Below are 16,608 nucleotides of genomic sequence, written 5' to 3'. Positions count from 1 at the left end.
AATGTCTTTCTACCAAAGAGAATATAATCACTATCTACAATCTACTAGAAAACAGAAACAAAAAATAACATCCTAACGCATTGATGTCACATTCATCCATAAAGTTAGCGTTAACAGGTTAGTTATGGACCCTCTTCACTTGGCTCTATGCTCGAATAAGGTTACATTCAAGAAATTACAGTCATGAAACATTAATAAATACAATCAGTCTGGTGATTTGTGGCGTCTAGCTATAACTAACTTTAATTACCCATGTAGTATGAAGCATAAATTGCGCGTTCAGCAAACTCCTTGAGCGCTTTGTACACCAATTTGTTTTTATTAACGCATTTTAAGTTCCAAATACCCAAAATAACACATAATTATACCGAAAAATTACCATCGATTAGCAATACTTACTAAGGCAGTAGCATTCTTACTTATAAACTTGTTTTAGCGTTAAGAGGTGCTGAAATAGCTGTCAAAAACATCATCGGTTTCCTACTTTAACCACTGAAGCATCGGAATCTTTGCCGGCAAACATGACAGCTACATGACATTACGCGTGTCACCGAAAAATAACCTTATTATGTAGTATATAAGGTTATATTCCCGTGACACACGTAAATGTCATGTAGCTGTCATGTTTGCCGGCAAAGATTCCGATGCTTTAATGGCCTATTAAGAGGCAAGAAGACGGGTTTTGACTTACCCGCGATACCTTTGCGATTTTTTATGAGACTAGGTTTTTAAATAAAACAAAGTAATACACATACAAACTTTATTGCGCAACACAATCCTCGTGTCCTTCACAGACGTTCGCTACAATAAATAAATGTCTCACTCCGAACCACACTAGCTGTCTGCTGTTACTACAAAAATACTGTCTTTCATACGACATCATATCACCTTTACGGCGCACGAAACTGATTGCGCCCTTAACTAAAGTGCGGACTCAAAAGGAACTTAACTCAATTTAGGTACTAAAAGTCTTTTGATTAAAAGTGATACTGTGACTTAGTACAGGGCCGGATTAGGTCAATAGGTGTAGGGTTCAGGACCCATGTTTTCAAAATAATAGTTTATTTTAAATTGTCATTTTTTTATTAGTTTTTTGGGATCTTAAACCTACTTAGCCTTCAATTAATCCAGTCCTGTAACTTTGCATCATACCAACGCATCGTGCCTAATGTTCTTACAAATATATTCAACTGCACACAGTTCGCCGAATATCACCAATACAAATCAACAATTCAATTTGGCCATCAACTAATCTAATTCCAATAAATAAAGACACTAAATATACAAAGGTAAGCATATTAATAAAAATAAATACAATAGTCTTGTGCCGTTACAGGGAACTGAGATTCAAATCCGTGAAATACTGTTAATTAATTTACCAAATAATAGCTAAAAATCAATACAAACTTCCATCACCAATAATCTTCACAAATCACAAACTAAACTTACAAAAAAAAGGCAGTTTTTCCCAAAGCGGGTAGTTTTAGAGCGTCAATCAGCCCATGACGCTTTGAAATCAGTCTACGAAACTATACTAGGACGTACGGAAAGCGGTAACGAATGTGATGTACAGCATAGGAACAGATCATGCTGAAAAATGGACGTAACGCATAATGAGATTTAAGTAACCTAACTCTACTAGTGCTGACAAAAATTTAGTATTCGATAAGTCTAAAATATTTAAAATTTCGCTGAGTATGCTAGAAAGGAAGAAAAATTATTGAAATATAAAAAAAACTTGCTTAAATATAGCCAGTACAAGAAGGCCCAAGATAGTTACGGTATGAAAATGCAATCGATATTCGACTGAGACTTATCAATAATCGATTTTTGTCAACACTTACACAATCGATAAGAAACATCACTGCATAAAGATTTGTGTATTAAACAATCAAATTTCGCAACATTATTTATACTCATAAATGTATTATTATTCAATTTAAATGAGATCTGGGTATAACTAATACCAATCTTTATGACCGGCCTGAAGTTAGATATATGCATTATGCGTGGTTGCGTTACTTTTTGCAGACTAGCAGTGATAAGTGTAGAGAGCGCGTTATTAACCTATTTATGAAATTGGCTTTGGCCGTAAAGTAAAAAAAAATAATGCCTAATATAAAAATTGGTACCAGAGTTATGTAGTGACGTTTCTTGACAGAACACTACGTGTATTCGTAATTTAGAACGATAAAAACTTTGGTGAAATGATGGTCTAAATTGTGTAAATTTTGATATTCTACATTAAGAATACAGATAGCTTATATATTTAAAAATACAAACACTAAATGTAGCGGAGTGTGATAATCCGAAATTAAACTAAGGCATTTCGTTTCATCACCAGTTTACACATATATGTTTCTTCCCTGGCCAACTTAAATGCAACTTCAACGACGTATCAATTTTGAACTTTTTTAATTCATAATTTTATAGCTCTCTGTCACCTGTGTGACCGCACCCTAAGCGATACTAAGTGTAAACTGGGGATGAAATGGAACGCCGTGAGGAAGCTAAACATTAAAGGCTTAATATCAATAGCTGAATACTGTTAAACTTTTGACTAACACACACAAATATTGGACGAGTGTGGACAAACGTAGGCTGTATGCGACAAACGTTTGGATCCAACACGCGATAGGCCGTGGAGATGGGGTAATTAATATACTTAAAAATAATCATATTTATTGTATATTTTGGAACATAGTTACATATCAACAAATTATGATTATTCAAGTACATAATGCTATTTTTTAAATATTGTATACGACTTAAAATATCAGATATTTTCAAAATTGACTTATCATGGGGAGGTTTCTATTGACCCCGTCACCACGGCCTTTAAATAGAAATAGAGAAAAAATCAACAAAAGCTTAAGCTCTGCGAACGTTTCAACAATAATATTAAATATCACAACACCTCAGCGAAACAAGCCGTACTTACTCTAAATATTATACAGTTTTAATATTACGGGAACGAGTCGTTTGAGTATGTAGTATGTTTATAAACATGTTCTGCAACATCAACATGCTGCCGGAGTAGTTGAGCGACATACACCCAGCTCTTGCTAGGTACCTGTCCCACATCTGACGATTGAGTGAGTAACCCTATTTCTATACTAAAATAGCTGCCATCAAATTTCTTGCAACTTTAATAAATACAATGAATGTTGTCTCACTCACTCATCTTATTACAGCCAGAGCTGGGTCTAAGATTTAAACTCTTCATCGCCAATGGGACGGGTGAATTCATTAGCTTATTTTTAAAAAGACAATTTTCATTTTGTTTAACCAATAACACTAGAAATACTACAGTAAATTACTAAAGAAACTTGCCATTATGTTCTTAATGACAGATTAAGGAAGAAAATGAAACCCTGAATGGACCCCACTGCACCTGATGGTAAGTGGAGGAGATCCAATAGAATGTCGACTGACGAGAGATGATTACCCCTCAACAGTCAACACAATTATGCTGACCTGTGGGTACCAAGTATACACAAGCTGATCCCGGAAGATGACACTTACGTGGGCCTCTATGGCGAGTCTTAACACCCTGTGTACAGTGGTCGCTATCCGAGCGAATATAAAATATATCCTACTACGAGGAACTATAAATAATCCCACTCCAACATATCGGTCGCATGTTCATACACAAGTGATAAAATAAATTAATGTTTCCATGTACTCACTCAAACGACTCGATCTAATAATTTATTTATACAGGGTGTTTCGTTACTGTTATATGTTTTAATGGGATATCGAGGATATACCTATGTCGGCCATTCCATATCCTTTTTTCGACTTGTCGTGGTTTCGACGCAGTGTTAAAATTACACTATTAGATACATTCACTGGACTCCGAATCTGTTGTTTATAATATTTTCAATGATGATTGTGAAATTATTATTATATTCTAATGTAATCTCGACCTTGAATGGCAAAAATATGGTTGAGTCTCGAAAAAATCACAAAAGTGTCTAAAAAATCAATCTCTATAGCATGATAAAGAAATCAGAGCAGTGTCCATGTTTTATTTTAAAACCATAAGGCGCAGCTATTTTCAGGGGTCCCAGGACCCAAACCACAATAAATGCGGCCACGCACTTTCGAAAGCAAGCGCTTATAACTAACAATTATTTTTCAATGTACTTGAATTAATTATAACAATTCACGTAAGTCACGAGATTCTTTGGGGGATCGAGCCCGTGACCCCCCAATCAGTGCCGAATCTTCAGTCAATTGGCTCTATTAGGCATCATACAAGGCATGGGGCCCATTGGTCACATATTTTCACCCTAAAGAGGCACTGTCACTACTCCCATACACTCGCGTTCAAGTCCCATTTCCACTAATACGTATAGTCTTTGTTCATCATAACTACAACCAAATGATATTCATTTCCTCTACATGAAGCCAGACTGTCTATAGCAAAATTATGGATACGCACATCAGTACAAATCGGATCTATAATTAAATTAATTTTATTCATTGTTACTCATTTTATTCTCGGGTATATTACCTTATCCATAGTTTTCGAGCAACAATTTGCTAGTAGTTACCACTAGCAAATATATATAGATTAATATGTTTGCTCTTTTGGTAGATTATGTACTTCCAACAATATTGTAATAATGGTTTTCTAAGTTGTTATTTATAGACAAATTATTATAAATCAATTGATTGCTACACAGTCGAGCTTCGCGAAAACAACCCTTAACCCTATGATATTTGGCAGTGCTTTGACCTAACATTTCAACATATACAAACTTGTCTAACTACTCACAACAATCGAAACAAACTTCACATTACTAGTCGATAAAAAAATCGATTTCACACCGAATCTGAACCTATCTCTAGAATATATTTTAATAATTTTCTTTCATACTTTCCTAATATTTTACTTTAACCAAACATCTTTCAAATAGCCAATCTTTCCGGTCCACACCAAACCATCGCGGCCAATGCTTTGGACCAATGTTATTTGACATACCAAATTCCCAATTAAAAAGGGGTACTTCCTTCAACAGTAGGCAAAAACGGCCTGTGTATATTTACCCTACTTGCGCGACTATACTAAGCGTTGATATATTCAAAATGCGAACTTTATCGTTTACAATCGATTTAAATCGACTGAACTTTAGAACATTATCGATATGTTTAGGCGCCTTTGATAATAGAGGGCGCTTTTACTAATGCCCAGTTACGCGTTAATTTTGTTTTTATATCACGTCAACAAAATTCGCGTTATAATTTTAAAAAAAAATTAGGCCATTCTTATTAACTGTGTTCTTTGTTTAAAGCTTGTATACCGGGCAACATTTGATGCACAGCACGTGACGTTAAAAAATTTCTTAACGTGGTACTAACGTGATGTTGCTAGGTGATGACGTTAGTATGTCTGCGGTTTTTCATTCACAACTATGGCAGACCTTTGAAGTCAATACTTGACAAAAAATACTACATTGATCTATAAAACAAGATTAAGCAAATCAGAGATGAATGCCACATAGATGCGAGTGACAGAGAGGATGCTCTACGAAATCGTAGCTTACCTGTTATCTCTTTCTTCAGCCATTTTATGATATCCACTTTGGATAATTATATCTCTTGTCTATAGTTCCATAATCATGTAATATTCACTGCCAGTACTATAAAATATATGTCCTGCGACATTGGTAAACATGTTGCACATCAATTATTGCCCAGAGAATTTACGTGACGAATAAATAATTCTTAGCATGTACTACTACTTGTGATGCAATTTCTACAGAAAATAATACTTTTATATTGACTTTTCGATATACGTGAGCGTAGCGTTTCGTTCAATAAGTTAGAACTCTTTATTGCTTAACCACTATGATACTTATCGATAAATATTTTTAATCATTGTTCAACTAATTTGAATGTGTCTCTGACTTAAATTATTTCCCGAAGTGACAAATATTGATTAGTTTAACACTGTTTAATCATACCTATTGGTGAGTTAAAATACGAAATCTGCGGGAATATTTTTATAAATATCGATAAACAGTGTTGGGACAAGATTACAAAGTCGACCTTCAAAAAATATTATTTCAGGGCTTATGTACATAGTGGATTTTTACCGACACATTGCGTCTGCTTTAATTATCGACTCGGCAACATCGATATGATTATCGATAAATCAAATGCATTTTTAAAGTGTTTATACTTCACGTCACATTAATTATCGATGAATATCGATACTTCGAGGCGACTGTCGACTCGATACCAAAATGGCAACTTAATAAAAGTCGATAAAAATCCGAACTCACGTTAACACAGCTCGTAAGGGACTAGAAATCAGGCGATGTTGGTCCGCGGGGACATTGCGATATAGTGGTGTTCGATTGGCGGCGGAGGAACTATCGGAGACATCGGCATGTACTCACTCTCATCCTCTTTCAGTCTCACCTGCACTCTGCTGAGTTGCTCCGTGCCTAGCAGTAAGTCGACAATCTCTTGCGGCAGAGACAGTGCTGCGACAGCATCTTCGTTGAACTCTATCGATAAATCCGCGCCATACTCGTTCAGGAACTCGTCATTGCCTTCCAAACACTCTACTGATTTCGAACACCGGTTGGTAGTGACATGTTCTGTCTCGTCTAGGAACTCGCAGCTCTTAGTCTCGCCCTTGTTGAGTCCGCCTGTTGTTATTTTCAAATTCTTCATCTTGCGACTCACCTTGAAGCTCTTGAATATGTCGCGCGTGGGAGTAAAGTCGAACTTTTTCTTCTTTGTCTCGACGTCTTTGTTCTCTTTGGACGTTTCCGATTTCGGCGAGCTAGCGATGCGCGAGTCGCTTTTGAGTCTTTTTCTGTAGGGAGGAAGTGTAGGGTTTTATATAGTTTCTTATTAAACTTCTAGATATTAATTGAGAATGTTGTCATCCATTGATTTCAAAAGATGTAGTCACACCTACATTTTTAAGATTTTATATGAAAATGATAAAAGTGCATAAAATTATATTTGTCTTTATTATTAATTACTCAAGCTTCGATTTCCTTTGGTATGCAAACATTAGCTGCGTTAGCTTGATTGTCTCTATAACAGGCGTGACGCGACACTCAACCACTCTATAACACGTGCAGTGTAGTTACCTGAAGACGCTGAACGCCTGTCGGGACTTGTCCCAGCGCGGCAGAGTCCTGTGCTTGCAGTCGTCGGGCGCGGCGCGTGCCAGCGAACACAACGACGAGTGTCGCGTTACGCCCGCACAACCACTCTTCAGCGTGCTGCAACAAAAAAAGATTATTATTAGTCTATGATACAACAGCTTTTTTAATTTAGCCTAACCACTGACTCAGGTTCGTATGATTTAGTGCAAAGTTAAATCGACTTAAGAGACTTGAGTCTTCTGATCTTCGCCAGAATTTAGGGCCCCTCATTTTTCAAGGTTTACATTTTGGCCGTTCCGTTTATAAAATCTTCCTACCTGTTACACAGTGCACAAAAGTTGTAATCTCACCCGTACAGCCTGGGCGGTAGAGGCGGCGGCGGGCGTCGCTTGTTGCGGCGCATGGTGGCGTACACGCACTCGTACACCGACTCGTACATGGGCTCCTCCTCGCCCTCGCCGCCCTCCGCGTCCGCCACGCTCTCCAGCCGCTTACTCTCCAGGCTTTTCAACTGAAACACATTTTTTTTTATAATCCGTCTTTTTCTTGTCTAACATAATCTCCCTCTGGAGACTCAGCACCGGCGTAATGTAACTATTATATGAACAAAATCCACATAAATGTTATCAGCTCTGGGTTTGGAACCCTTGAGACAATTATAGAAGCCCAACGACAATGAAAACAACAAAGTATTTTTAGTGTATCTAACTAATACCCACACAGACTGCAACCATGCTGAATGATTATTTTTTTATACATAAATGATTTACTACTGATAATTGTATACTTAAAACCTTTTAATTTCGTGACAGCTCATTACTTGACTTGCCTTGATAATTCCATCGGGCACGTCCCGGCCCATCTTGCAGTAGAGTGCCTCAGTCTTGGGCTCGGAGGCGGTGTCGGGCAGGTCGGGAATCTCCTCGTATATGCCCGACGCTACCGACAGCAGCGAGCGCCGGTCCGACATGCTACAATCATTGTTAGTTGCAAGGTTTATGAGCGGCCTGGAGATTATTTATAATAATTATAAAACATAGAAAAAAAATGCTGCATTATATCAGTTCCCCAGACTGGTAGATTTCGAATAGAATGTGAACTAAAATACCTTTAAATTAATTTGAATTGTATACTAATAAAATAAATATAAATGAATTTTCCAATGCAATTCCTTTTTCATCATAGTTCCTTTAAAACAAAGCTATCTCAGCCATGATATAATAGTACCTAGAGGATCGCTAAATATGGGTTGAAAAGATCTGCGAAAAGTCATAAATATGATTCGAGAAGACCTTACTATGAAGTGAGGATCCAAAACATCTAAAACCTAAACATTAGAGCACATTTATGAATTCGGACACATGTAATGAAAGCATATTATACTTGTGTGTGATGTTGCAAGCGACCTCACCTGTCATCGAAGGTGGGAGGCGAGACGAGTTCAGGTTGTGTGACGGTGGCGGGCGGGGCGAGGTCTCCCGCGCCGCTGTACCGCGACAGCTGACCGTTGGGGATGCGCTTCGATTCCTGCAGGGTGTTTAGAATATTTATTTACTTATTTTGGGCTGATAATCACCTACACAATGAAATTTACAAGCGGTTGTAACTGTATCAACATTAAATAAATATATAGCCGACAATTTTATCCACAGTTTACTACAAAGATAAAAAATTGCCGTAGGTTCATACTAAATTAAAAAGAAAAGAAACATAAATGCCAAAAAACCAAATACAGTGAAAATCCATTATAGCGGCATCGAATCTGGACGCTATATCCGATAGTCGTTATAAACGAAACACTTTTTATATGCACTTATTTATAGAGACTTACTATTGAGCCGTTATAACCGGTGCGTCCCTATAACCGTGTTGTTATAATCGCTTTCTACAGTATTAAATAATATGAGTGTTCAGCCAAGTCTACACTAGGTAAGGTCACGTGGATGAGAAATAATGCCGTACCTTGGACATAACCAGCTCTATATCGTCGAGCGACACCTCAGAGGGGCCGCTGTACCAACTGCTGCGACGCACTTCGCCTGTACACAACACAAATTTATTTATAAATTCACTTACATTGACAGTTACATTAAATGTGATACTTAAGTAATAGTATATAAGGTACATTAACTTATAAATATAAGACTACAAGACAATAACAAATTAATGATTCCAAAAATATATATAATATAATCTCCATACCCATCTCGTCGCTGCACTTGGCTGTACGCAGGTCGCCTTCGCTCTTGCTCAGTTTCTTCGCCTTAGTGTTGGTGTGTGTGTGAGCGCGTTTCAATGCTGTTGTCAACTCCTGCGCAGCGGGCGACGTGAATCTCAACTCACCGCCGCCGCTCGGGAACTCTCTGTATATAATGACATAACTTTAATCGTTTACATAGCGAATGCAACCGAAGCTCTCAAAGTGAATTATTTTTTTCCTATAATTGCAACATTTTTCATTGATACTCCGCTCATATTGGTCAAAGCTAAAGTTATATAGCCTATAGCCTTCCTCGATAAATGGGCTGACCTACACTGAAAGAATTTTCTGAATTGAAATTTTCAATTCGAACTAGTAGTTCCAGAGATTACCGCGTTCAAACAACTCCTCGGCTTTATAAAATAGTTTAGAATGTTTTCCTAGGGCAGAGTAAGAAGGGTTAGGTAAACACTCTTTCTGATTATAAAACAGCATCATACCTACGTCCATTTTCAGGGGTGGATAGAAATGTATCACTTATATCCCGTAAGATATATTAAGTCTCTTGTAGTAGGATAAGACTATTGTCATTTACTGGGCATAATTTTAGACTCCGGGCTGATATCGGGCAAAATATAACTTTATCTGACCAGACCGAACCCTACTATAAATATACACATGCACTTCATTCATACAATATTGAATTAAAAAAAAACACCAGTAACCAAATTTGAACTCTATCAACGTGTCTTTATTAGAATAGTACTATTATTCCATAAGAAACCCTTAATATACATTATAACACACTATGTTTTTAGATCAACAATGTCTACTTACTTTAAGCGTTACAAAACAACGATTGAAAATAAATGTTACACAACAAACTGAACTATAATTACATGACGCAAGTGTTGTTTGAAGCCCCGAGTCTAGAGTACAAAACAGAAAACACAGTGACGCGCGCCCTCACGCCCAGCGCGAAAAACAATAACAATTCACATAAATAAATGAATCCATTAATAAATACTTACAAAAAAAAAATACTTTTCATGATTCTTAATTCTCTTTTTATCTACACCTGAACATGTTATATATTATGTATTTATTTTGCCTCGTCTGTTTTACCGTTGTACAGATATTGATGGAGATTTCATAGGATAGGTAGTATACATTTTATTGAGTAATCTAGGTTACATTGCACTCATAGGGACTATTAACTTACACAGGCTAATTCGTCAGAAAAACTTCTAATTTCTACTTTTATAAGAAACATTCAAATGTTAAAATGGAGTGTAACTAAAAAGTAAGTAAAACCTTGCTGGTCTACTATAACAGTATTATATGTAATATTTACATAAATTGAGTTAAATGCCACATGATTCTTCTTTATATGTAAAAAAAATCCTATAATATCTAAAGACAAATAAAGGGAGAACAACCTTGCAATCATTTTTTATTTTACTTTTCCAACATAAATAAAAATTAACACAGAACCTTGTAAAAGTGAGCCAGCGACATTTTATTATCAATGCTTTGTTTGTTTCTAACAATAGTGTGGAAAAATCGTATTACACTCAATCATTAATTTATTGCAACAAACAATTATAATTGAAATTGACTTATTAGCTTCTTGTTATTTTATGATTGCGTGAAAATAAAATAGTTCAACAATTAAACCTATGAACAAAGCCCTATTATGACGTTTAGTGCAACATACTATAACTATAATATACTACTTACCTATCAACTTTAACCACGCAGGTTTTACTGTTATCAACGTCAACCAACACTACTTCGGCGACGTGTCTCCACTCGACGTATGTGGGCAGTTTGTGGGCGGGGGCCACCAGCAGGCCGGCGGCAGAGGGGGTCACGACCCCGTCCACGCCGCTGAGTCCGACCCTGCGCGACAACTCCGTGTTGGCGACGGATACTGAGTAGGAACCTTTTAGAAGCTCTGTGCCTGCAATTAAGGGGCCAAAGTTTAGTATGTCAAGTGATAAGAATTTCAAATTTGAAGGTAGTGGAGCGAAATTTAATAATTTTTTTTAAGCAATTTTCCTTGATTTCTGATGTTTTTAGCATTTCAACTTCGGAGTATAATATTGCCTAATTTGTTGCTCACGGAATGTTTGTCGAAAAACAAATATTACGCATGACAAACATCTCCACGAACGTAATGATTTCTTATGTATAAGCGAATGTTAGACATCGAAATGAAATTAGCTTTCGGATTTTATCTCAGCTTTTTTTTATATCATAATTTTCTCCTGACGTTTCGAAGTCTTCATGGTCACGGGGCAGCCTGGTGGAGGTATAGGTAGGAGGTAGAGGTAGAGGTGTTGGTCCTCCGGAAGGTCAAAGTTACAAGATCTACCTACATTTTACAATTACACTTTTTTTTTTATTTTAGCGGTCCGATCTACGCAGATAGAGCTCAGATTATTAAAATATCCCATGATTCCATGTATTTTTCAGCGAAAATTTCCAATAATCCCGAATGGTAAATAAACGTGGGACTATGCATTATGTTTTTTTTTTTTCATTTTTACCATAATTTTATTAAATCTCATTTTGCAACAAGGAAATTTAACATAGAACCTTGTAATAGTGAACCACCAAAATGTCGTTAATGACAAATATGATTAATGATTATAGTAGTAAAAACCCTATCATAAAATCTTAATACAGTATGTTATTAAAAACATGTCGTAAAGTCTGTTATATTCCTACATTAATTACTTTATTGTTAGTCAATGGTGTCCTGGCATGTAGACTGTAGACAGAGAGCCCAGGGTTCAATATCCAGATTGGGCAACACTTATGTCGATTATGTACCAATTTCCCGGGACTGGATGCTACAATGGCGTTGACGCCAGGCCCATAGTAAAAAACTAACCCATAATCCGCAACATGCTAGACGCGTTAACCCCATAATCTATCCCCCCGATGTAATTCTTATGCGCTCAGTCTCTACATTGAATGCAAGTCCATGCATGAGGGAACATTTATCGCGGCCCTAGGTACAAAGTTAAGTATGTATACCTTGTGATTGCCAATTCAGATTGAGGTCTATAAGGGCTCGCGAACATTTCCTGGCCTTCTCCCTTCCTCCCATCCTAATAAGTTTCCCTAATCCTTCCCCCACACTTCCTTCCCAGCTATCCCCTCTCAATTTTACTCCAGGGCTCGGCAGTCGCTAAGCAATTCAGTATCCCATTCGCAGGATTCCTCCGGTGTTAACTGAGGGGTCCGATACTCAAACAAAAAAACCACTATCAACATTGCCATGGAGGCAAGCGGAAAAATGTATTTCTAACTTGTCTCTATCGTTCTGTTTCCTTAGTAAGTAATAAGTTCTCTCATACACTCGCCAAGGTTCACTGTTTGGTGTAATAAAATGCTAGAACATGATCTTCAGAAAAGAAGCCGCCGATTTTTTTGACACTGAACATCCGCGGCCGTTAATGACGTCATAGACTTGTTACTCGACATTGTCCATATCACACACACACATCACATCTCCACAGTGGAGCCTTCAACTATCATCAGGGCCCTTATTCTGTATGATAGTGTAAACGCGTAACGCGGCCGTGTCATGTTATCTTCGTGAAATGTGCGTGGAATGGTATTCTGTAAGCCAAATTTCTATAGTCCTAATCATGATGCGTTGTGTTACGTGCTTGTTATGCACTGTTAAATTAACGTGCGGGATAGAGAATAAGGCCCCAGTGCTATTTACCCCGCCAAGCTTTAAAAAATATACTTAACATGGCGATAGTTTCACACCCATAATATCATGGGACGGAAGACACTTGGCAAAAAGTGGGTGACCTTGTTGTCTGTCCACCCTTTTGGGGGTAAAGGCGTGTGCAACATTTAAAACTACGTATTTATATATAATACATGCTCAAGGACTGCTGCAGACACGTAATGTGCATTCCTATTCGACCACAATGGAATCATGTTTACGCTCACATTAAAATTTCGATTATTAACATTGAATGGATGACGTTTGTATGGTAAATGGGTTATAATTAATTGTGAGGTAGACGCACCAATCACCGTCCTCCTATATTTGGCTCAACAAAGGTATTTTTAGAAGTATTTTATACACGAGTGAATGTTAAAATTAATAAATGCTAGTTAGGGCTTCGACAAGCAATAAACAATACAAAATAATACTCATAACGTTGTATTGAAAAGATCCTAGAACAGTGCTACATTCGTTCGTTTTGCTAGTGGTAGGATATATTTTATATTCGCTGAGTAGCGACCATCGAACACAAGGTGTTAAAACCCACCATAGTGGCCCACGTAAGTGTCGCATTCCGGGATCAGTCATGTATATCCGGTTCCAACAGGCCGACATAATTGTATCGGCTGTCTGAAGGGTAATCATCTCTCGTCACTCGATATTCTATTAGACTCTAATCTACTGACTATCAGGTGCAGTAGGGTCACTTTGTGTGCATGTATTAAAAGAAATACGAAGAGAAGTTAAGTTTAAATAGCTGATTTTTCTAGCATCATGGTGGTAAAACTGCATCACCCAAAGGTCGTTGACATTCGAGAATCAACTGCCATAAAAACTAGACTACGAATCGATACAGCAATGTGCATGAAAATACGCTGACCCAACGTGTGTAGTGCCCAGCCCATGTCGGACAAGTATATTACAATATGGAATGTCACACAACAAAAAAGATGATATACAAGTTATTCAGAAAGAATCGTGAGACACGAGTTATAGAACCCTCAGAGGGCGAATCCTTTTTCAAGCTTGGCGAGTTCTTATCTTTAACAAGACTATACACATTGTTGAACTAAATTCCAAAAATAAACCCAGAGTGAATACACAGACAATGATTGGTGCATTTACCCTAATTTGAATTTAATGAGCGCATGCAATACTTGTTAATGGTGTGATGCCATATTTCCCATGGAAACTATTTGTTTTAAACACTGTTTATTTTACAGGTTTTCCTGTATTTTATTTATTGTTGTTTATGGTTTACCTTGTTGTCATTCATAAAAGAGAATTTGTATTTAATTTGTTCTGTAGTATTTTTTTTATATATTTAAAATCTCCTACTTATAGATATGAATGTTTGCAAAATGGTTTGGACGTTTATAAGCCAAACAATGATGTGCTATTGAATGAATTTTAATTAAATTTGGCATACTGATAGCCCATGTACAAAAATATCATATAAACTACTTTTGATCTTTGTAAAATGCCTCCAACACATTTTTACTCTAGGAAAAGACAATTTTGATTCATGAACAAAATCTAGCAAGCAATATTTTTGCATGATAAAGTTTGCAGTTATGTTACATGCAGTCAACTAAATTACAGGTAACTCTGTATTCTACAATTAAAATTCCTATCTTGAAAGTCAACATAACAACCAAAACTGCTCAAACAGGTTGCTGGTGGTAGGATATATTTTATGTCTGCCCAGACAGTGACTACTGTATATAAGGTATTAAAACCCGCAATATTAGCTCACGTAAGAGTGTAGCATTCCAGGATCAGCCTGTGTATATCCAGTTCCAACAGGCCGGAATAATTGTGTCACTGAAACGTGACATTTGGGGGGACATTATATCTCGTCATTATCAATATTCTATTGGACCCCACTCTACTTACCATCAGGCACAGAAGGGTCACTTTGCCCTGCCCATATAAAAAAAAACATATTTTTTTAATGAAATGCATGCCATGAGTTTCCATAAACACTATCACAAATCATAAGTGAATTACTTGTTATTGTTGCTTATTATTCCGAGATGTTAGCATAATGCCAGCCACCATGTTTTGTTTCATACTATTTGTTTTTTGGATGTGTATGAGACACATACATATTCACCTACATTCTATTATAAAAACTGTTTATGTTTTCAATATAGTATCTCATTATTTAGTAAAGTTATTGTGAAATGTAATTTAGTCATATTGTTTTTTACACTTAACAATAAACTTATTTACTTAAGGTATGTATTGACTTTGGTATATGCCTTCTAAGTTTTTTAAGCTATATCACTTTGAAATATTATTTCACTAAAGGGCTAGCCATAGGGCATAACATTTTCAAAAAAAATGTATGTATACTTTACAAAATTAGGCAAACTTAATATTGATTTTATAAATTAAAAAATTATAGGTTTGTAAATGCTCTTATTTTGTTGCCTTCTTAATAATTTAATATTAAAAAATAATAAAGTGTTCTATTGAGAACTAAACTCAATAACAGAGGATTAATTTTTTTAACAACTTATAAAATATTATTTTGATCACTAATAAATTAAGAAATAAATAGTAACAAAAATGCAAATGTTTGTAAATGGTTACATAATATTAGTTTTACCCTTATTTTGAAAGATTAAAGATGGTTCCGCAGCTGACTCATCGTCAATAAACATAAAGTAGTGTCTCACCCAGTATTCTGTTGCCGCTCAACAAGGAGCGGATCTTCTCCATCCAGAGCTGCGCGTCGTGCAGACTCGACGCGGCCAGCAGCACGCGCGGCTTGCACGGCTCCTCCAGCGTGAACACTGCAAACGCGTGCGGCCGCGTGCGAGACTTCGCCCTGCGCACCACGCACCCCGACGGCAGCTCCACGCTACCCGCCGAAGCGCCTGCCTCGCTGCAGTACACCGCCAGACATCCCCCCGAGCACGTCGGACTCGGCCGCAGTATGCACCACTGCCTCTTCCATGACTGTTGATCATATCCTCATAAGTGTTTTGATGTCGAAACACTCGCGCTCTTGTCAAACACACAAATCAAAACTTACCTTGAATGGATTCAAGCCGAGATTTGATCTGAACGGATATTTCACTTCGAGGTAACCGGACATTTTATATTTTAACGTGTGCAAACAAAAGATTTCATGTCCTACATATACAAAACAAAAAATAAATACAAAATGCACATGTTCAAACGAAAATGTTTACAAAAATTCATAGAGAAACAGTAAATAGAGCTTTGTCGTTGTAATTCAAAAATCGATAATTTGAAAACCGGTTTTCCCGACCGCACTAATGTTGTCTATGTTTTACAAAATAGTCGATTGAGAATTCCATGCATCTTGGCGGCAATTTTGAATTTGGTTATTTTTATTTTTTGATAATCTGATTTATTCAGATTGTTACATTCATCATTAATGTATTTTGTAAATATGTTTTTTGTCTTATCCACTTATGCTAATAAAATTTATTTTACCACTGCCTAGCTACCAATAGTGGACAGACTATACTCCCATACAT

The 16,608-nt window shown here is 36.7% G+C and overlaps 1 protein-coding gene across 1 annotated transcript; it reads right to left on the bottom strand.

Moving 5' to 3' along the window:
- Window positions 1-746: 746 nt before the first annotated feature.
- LOC115451796 lies at window positions 747-16,336 on the bottom strand. Its single transcript, XM_037439297.1, has 10 exons — window positions 16,137-16,336; window positions 15,778-16,060; window positions 11,077-11,299; window positions 9,339-9,499; window positions 9,099-9,175; window positions 8,548-8,663; window positions 7,966-8,107; window positions 7,487-7,647; window positions 7,119-7,253; window positions 747-6,835 (listed from the first exon to the last, which is right to left on the bottom strand). Exons 1-10 carry the CDS (start codon window positions 16,197-16,199, stop codon window positions 6,322-6,324), a joined length of 1,875 nt encoding a protein of 624 aa, XP_037295194.1. The 5' UTR covers window positions 16,200-16,336; the 3' UTR covers window positions 747-6,321.
- Window positions 16,337-16,608: the final 272 nt, after the last annotated feature.

Source organism: Manduca sexta, chromosome 16 (assembly GCF_014839805.1).
Source record: "Manduca sexta isolate Smith_Timp_Sample1 chromosome 16, JHU_Msex_v1.0, whole genome shotgun sequence".
Classification (NCBI taxonomy): Eukaryota; Metazoa; Arthropoda; class Insecta; order Lepidoptera; family Sphingidae; genus Manduca; species Manduca sexta.
Note: the sequence above shows the minus strand (reverse complement) of the source record. Positions and strands in the feature narration are given on the sequence as shown.